Below are 6889 nucleotides of genomic sequence, written 5' to 3' on the forward strand. Positions count from 1 at the left end.
AACAGTATAGACGATGTGTGAATGGTTTTATATATGTAATATGTTCGGTTTTGCAAATTGAAAAGAATATTGAAAAATTATTTGACCAATTTCACAAGAATTGACTTAATGCCCAAATTATGTTTTCAGCTCTCATTCCAATTCAGTTCATTCGCAAAAGGCTTAAGTTTATCACCAAATACAGGTTAAGATTGGGTCCCTTGTTGCGCATTTTTGATTCTCTTGTGCCAATGAAAGCAGCAGAAGGCAAAATTATTAACTGAAGGTGGCAGACTTTCGGCAGTTTGTAAATTGTAGATATATATGAATGTATAGGTTAATAAAATTATATATAAATGTAGTTATATATATAGACAGATTTTTTTTAATTCATTTTGTTTTATTTTGTTTTTAGTTTGTTTTTTTCTCCTCAAATGTTATTTTCTCTTTTTCTTGCTGTTTTTGCCTGTGACAGCTGTCATTCCGAAATGGGATGACTCTGATGCGGAACAAGAGATGCTGAAGGAGATACGAACAGCATTGAAGAAGGAAAAGGAACAGGAAAGGGGAGGTAGATCCGCTCGGAAACAGATCCAAGGTGACCAACGCTGCTTTGCTCAGTGACAATTCATGCTCCACATTTTTTTTTTTTTTTTTTTTTTTTAATTACTTTTATTTTCATGCTGTGTTTGTGTGTGTGTTGTGTGTGTGTGATCAGATTTTAGAAAATGTCGCTGGTTTGCTTTGAAGGATAATCTGTAATTTTCTACTAATTTTTCCAGTTCTCTCTTTGGCGACTTTTCACTTTGATTGATATCAGACGTTGTTTTTTGTCTGTGACATTTGCAATGTGATGAATGACATTTGTAAATTAGATACAAGGTAGGTTAACTATGAGAGGTAATTGTTGAGATTCCATCTGAGATAGTCAGTGATCAGCAGCAGATCAGCAGATAACTGGTTAAACAGGTGTAACAAATAAAAAGAAAACTGACAGAAAAAATGAAAAAAAATGCATACACATGTGCATGCTTACACAAAACACACACATATGTACACATGCGCGCATGCGCACGTACACACACAAACACACACATGCACACACATGCACATGCACACACACACACACACACACACACACACACACACACACGAGACACTGTCTCTGAAACATTGTTCATTCAGAACAAAATACACATGCATCAGATATACATTCAACATATTTTTCCTCAACTACTGCAGTGTGAATGAACAAAAAAACAGGCACAGAAACTGCAGCAATACAATAAAAGAAATATCCAGCTTTTCTGTCTGTCAACCTTTGTCAAAGATGAGTAACATCATTGTGAAAAATGATGCATTAAGTATGACAACTATAGCGAAGTTAATGACAACTAATTTTCATCTTCTTCAGTCATGGGCTGCAACTCCCATGTTCACTCGTATGTATATGAGTGGGCTTTTATGTGTATGACCGTTTTTACCCTGCCATTTAGGCAGCCATATTCCGTTTTCAGGAGTGTGTATGCTGGGTATGTTCTTGTTTCCATAACCCACCGAACGCTGACATGGATCACAGGATCTTCAACGTGCATCTTTGATCTTCTGCACATTTGTTGACCTGGGAGACTGGAAAAATCCACTAGGCGCCATTGCGGAGATTCAAACGTTCTGTTTTGCAAATTGAAAAGAATATTGAAAAACCACTTGGCTATTGCTCCTGTCCAACTAATTTTTATCGTGTATTCCAGAGGGAGGAGACAACACTGAGGCGATGGAGCCCACTTTGTCCATCAAGGAAAACCTCAACAAGGGACAGGAGGACAAAACTCTGGACAACAAAAATGTTTCCGTGAGATTGTTTATCTGTCTGTCTATGTGTCTCTCTCTATCTGTCTGTCTCTGTCTGTCTATCTGTCTATCTGTCTGTCTCTGTCTATCTGTCTATCTATCTGTCTCTATCTATCTGTCTGTCTGTATATCTGTCTGTCTCTATCTATCTGTTTATCTGTCTGTCTATCTATCTGTCTATCAAACTATCTATCTATCTGTCTGTCTGTCTATCTGTCTGTCTGTCTGTCTATCTGTCTGTGTGTCTGTCTGTCTATCTACCTGTTTATCTATCTATCTATTTATCTGTCTGTCTATCAATCTATCTGTCTGTTTGTCTATCTATCTGTCTGTCTGTCTATCTATCTGTCTGTCTGTCTCTATCTATCTGTTTCTCTATCTGTCTGTCTGTCTGTCTTTCTATCTATCTATCTGTTTATCTATCTATCTATCTAGCTATCTATCTAATAGTTAAAAGCTTAAGGGTCCTATAGCCTTTAATGGCCTTCTTGGAGCAGTGACGTTATATTCACGGTTTCTGGTGCTTGGCTTACAGGAAGACAGGGCCCAATCCTCTCCACCCATTATAACCTTCCACATTCAAAGTCAGGTGCCCGTTCACACCGGGGTGAAATGAGGAAATTGGGAGTGAGGAAGATGGCAATGAAGTGCCTTTCTGAAATGGAGTGAGGAAAATGGCAGTGAAGTGCCTTTCTCAAACGGAGTGAGGAAAATGGCGTGAAGTGCCTTTCTCAAACGGAGTGAGGAAAATGGCAATGAAGTGCCTTTCTCAAGCGGAGTGAGGAAAATGGCATTGAAGTGCCTTTCTCAAACGGAGCAAGGAAAATGGCAATGAAGTGCCTTTCTCAAATGGAGTGAGGAAAATGGCAATGAAGTGCCATTCTCAAATGGAGTGAGGAAAATGGCATTGAAGTGCCGTTCTCAAATGGAGTGAGGAAAATGGCATTGAAGTGCCGTTCTCAAGCGGACTGAGGAAAATGGCAATGAAGTGCCTTTCTGAAATGGAGTGAGGAAAATGGCAATGAAGTGCCATTCTCAAACGGAGTGAGGAAAATGGCAATGAAGTGCCTTTCTCAAATGGAGTGAGGAAAATGGCAATGAAGTGCCTTTCGCAAATGGAGTGAGGAAAATGGCAATGAAGTGCCTTTCTGAAATGGAGTGAGGAAAATGGGAGTGAAGTGCCTTTCTCAAACGGAGTGAGGAAAAGGACAGTGAAGTGCCTTTCTCAAGGACACAACACCAGGCCGAAACAGGTCCTCGAACCCTGATCCCTGGTGAAGACTAGGTCAGAAGTGATAACGCTTAACTGATGTTGCCATGATACATAATATCATAGTTGTGCGTGTGTACAAGGGTGTGTCTCTGCGTGTGCGTGAATGAGTGAGTCGGTGTGTGTGTGTGTGTGTGAGCGACACTTTCAGATTGCTGATCTGTGTGACTGTACACCCGTCCTTTGCAGAGTGCTCCGGAAGAAGGCACGGTGATGCAGAAGCAGAAGAGCAAAAGCAAACTGAGGGACTGGCTCCAGAGAGATGGGGCCGAAGAGAACCATGTGCCCATGGGAGACTGCGGTCCCTACCAGCCCTTCATCATCAAAAACCCGGATGGCAAGAGGTTGGGAGCGATATGTGATGTAGGATGACGTAATTCACTATGTTTGTCAGTGTGACTGGTGAGAGTGTTTCTGTGTGAAGTGGGTTTCCTTCTTGGTATTTTGGCCGTTCAAAGAAAAACAACCAAACTTTGTGTCTGTGCGTTAATGTGCATTAGTGTGCATATGTCTGTTTATGTACATGTGTGTGTGTGTGTGTGTGTGTTTGAATGTGTGTATGTGTTTTTCAGTGTGTGTGTGTGTGTGTACTGTTGTGTGCTTTGTGTCTGACTGACATGTTTTTGTGAAGCATGTTCGGAGTTTTGAAAGTTCTGTATAAATGTAGGCCCCATACTCTCTTTTTTTTTTTTTTTTTTTTTTTTTTGCTTTGTTTCAGTATTAAGAAAAGCACTTTGGTTGAGTGTCCTCTGGATCACGGCCACAAACTTTTTGACGTAATGAAAAACCGTCACTCCAACCGATGCAATGTACTTGATTAGTGTTACCTGTCTTGGGTAGAATTGGCAGGTTGCCTTGACAACGATGCATACAAACTAAGGGTGAACAATAATGTCTGGCGGAATCAGCTGGTGAAGAGTACATGTTCACTACTAAACACAACCCTCTCAAAGTCCACAACTAACAGCAAAGATATGGCAATATGCAGATATCATGCTTTCATTTTCTAGTCCTGTTAAAAAAATATTTTAAAAAATAAAAAAAAAGGTTATGGACCAAGGCTTCTTCAAGAAGAACAACATTCTGCCAAGAGGACCTGAAAGATTTGCTTACATCATTATTTTGTTTTCTACTTCTGAAAAAAAAAAAGAAAAGAAAAAATTTGAAAGGAACAAAAGTTATGACATAAGGTCAAGTGAAATAACAGTTTGATTGTGTGTGCTGTTTCTGAATTTCTGTTTTGTTTTGTTCTGTTTTGGTTTTTTAGGGTTTTTTTACTGTTGCAGTGGAATTTCAAAGTATGATATAGTTCAAGTGGAATGATAATCTGCTTGTGTGTATTTTATTTTCTCATTTCCTGTTTCAGATTCTATTTTTGTTGTGTGTTTTCATTATCGTGGTGGGTTTCAAAACATATTATTCAAACGAATGTACTAATTTTATGCTGTTTCCATATCTCCGCATGAAAACAATGTTATAATTTAGGTAATATGGTCAACACATTGTCAGTTTCTGAAAGAGGCGTCACTACATTCAGACAAATCTAAATATGCTACACCACATCTGCTAGGCAGATGCCTGACCAGCAACATAACCCAATGTGCTTAGTCAGACCTTGAGTGCATGTGTGTGTGTGTGTGTGTGTGTGTGTGTATCTATATATCTATATATCTATATATATATATGCCTATCAGAGCAGATTTCTTCTACAGATTTCTGCCAGAGGACAGCACTTTTGTTGCCGTGGGTTCTTGTTCAGTGCACCAAGTGCACGCTGCTCACAGGACCTCAGTGTATCGTCTGATCCGAATCACTAGACGCTCAGTTTGATTTTACAGTCAGACCTGGGAGAAGGGGTGAGAGGGGGATTCAAACCCAGACCCTCACGGACACTGTATGGGCTGAGAGTGTTTTAAACATTCTGCCACCTTCATCCTCAAACATTCAAAAAAAAGTGCACGGAAAAGGTTTTTGTTATTGAAGCATGTGCTCTACTTGCGAACCGTTTTCTTTCAGGTTCATGTACTGCTTCAGTGAAGGGAGCACGGCGTTCTATGAGGTGTTGGAGGAGCAGAGTGAAGCAGTCATGCCCAGAGTGGCTGAAAAGTGAGTGCACTGCAGTGTGTCAGACATCTGTCCTTTTATTGACTCACTTGTGTAAACAAAGTGAGTCTATGTTTTAACCCGGTGTTCGGTTGTCTGTGTGTGTGTCTGTGTGTCTGTGTGTCCGTGGTAAACTTTAACATTGACATTTTCTCTGCAAATACTTTGTCAATTGACACCAAATTTGGCATAAAAATAGGAAAAATTCAGTTCTTTCCAGCCATCTTGTTTAAAAACAATATTGCACCTCTGGGATGGGCACAAAAAAATAAAAAAGAAGCCTAATTATATGCAAACTGCATTTACTGTTATATTTATATTTTTTGTATTCTCTAAACTTGGCACTCTGACCTCTTATTCTGACACAACAACAAGAGGAGTCATTATTATCATTTTTTGTTCAAACAGGAACTTCTTTTGCTAAGTATGGAATTTTTATTTATTTTGCAAACGTTTTGGTGCAGATGGTAAAAAAGGGAAATTACTCTGTAATTAACGCTAGGGGACTTAATTTATCACAAGTGAGTCTTGAAGGCCTTGCCTCTCTTGTCTTTGTTGTTGTGGTGGTGGTTTTTGTTTTGTTTTGGCTGCCCTGTCATCTGCACCATTTCAGTGGCGTTACTCCCACTTACGGCTCGTTCTGAGTCCCCTATACACGTCCTCGGTGTGGGTTTGTTTTTTGCAGTCGTTCATTCTTTAGATTAACTTTTTTCACAATAACTTATAGATGATATTTAATGAGGAGAGGGGAAAAAACGCACACACACACAAAAATCACTGTTTGAACATGTGAATAAATGTCTGTGTGTGTGTAGCTGTTTGTGTGTGTGTGTGTGACTGTGTGTTTGAGAGAGAGATCTTCCGTTTAACATATCTTCTTTTCTAAGCAATATTAGATGAAGAGAGGGAAAACAGCAACAACAACTCAAAAAAATGTCATAACATTACTAAACTTCCATCTCTCAGAAACATCTGTCTTTGTTAATGTACCATTGTTTGTTTCCGTTTTTCCCCATCTTTAAAATATTCTGCTGTAACCATTTTTCATATCTTTAAAAACACTCTTAGAATGAATTACTCGTTTTAACGCTTTCAGAATGGAAGGTTACATAAAACGGGGTTGGCAGGAATTCTTCGGCGTCCTTCGCATCGTGACCTCTGTTTTTGTCTCCCTTGTCGTGGAGGCTGTCAACTTCATCACAGATCACATCTTCCGCCCACTGTTTGTGGGCCTGCTGACAACCTCCGGCAACAGACTGGTCAAACCGCTGCTGGCGGGGCTCTTCAACCTGCTCCTGCAGCCCTTGGTGATCTTTCTGTGGAACTTGGCATCAGGCCTCAGACATGCCTGTCAGCCGCTGATCGACATCTTCGGAGGCTTCCTGGCCAAGGTCACCCTCCTGGTGCAGGCCTTCCGCCTGGTGGAAGTGAACGGAGGAGGAAGTGGTGGTCTTCCAAATCAAAGAGTGATGGGACTTGAGGGTGGTGTTGGTGGAGGGAGGAGGAGGAGTGAGGTTGTTTGATGACTAGGGTGGAGGGAGGAGGAGGAGTGAGGTTGTTTGATGACTAGGGTGTGTGTGTTTGTCACTGGTTATGTGATGACTAGGGTGTGTGTGTTTGTCACTGGTTATGTGATGACTAGGGTGTGTGTGTTTGTCACTGGTTATGTGATGACTAGGGTGTGTG

General features: G+C 40.4%; 1 protein-coding gene across 1 annotated transcript in view; it reads left to right on the forward strand.

Annotated features, from left to right (window-relative positions):
* LOC143287334 (uncharacterized) overlaps positions 1-6889 on the forward strand; it is a 15621-nt gene extending 8732 nt beyond the window's left edge. The window contains exons 6-11 of the mRNA XM_076595295.1: positions 455-577; positions 1731-1831; positions 3290-3444; positions 5117-5206; positions 6300-6717; positions 6758-6889. Of these exons, the coding sequence (XP_076451410.1) occupies positions 455-577; positions 1731-1831; positions 3290-3444; positions 5117-5206; positions 6300-6717; positions 6758-6766 (896 nt within the window). The 3' untranslated portion in view covers positions 6767-6889. The remainder of the gene's footprint in view (positions 1-454; positions 578-1730; positions 1832-3289; positions 3445-5116; positions 5207-6299; positions 6718-6757) is intronic.

The sequence above is a fragment of the Babylonia areolata genome, chromosome 11 (genome assembly GCF_041734735.1).
Source record: "Babylonia areolata isolate BAREFJ2019XMU chromosome 11, ASM4173473v1, whole genome shotgun sequence".
NCBI classification, from domain to species: Eukaryota; Metazoa; Mollusca; class Gastropoda; order Neogastropoda; family Buccinidae; genus Babylonia; species Babylonia areolata.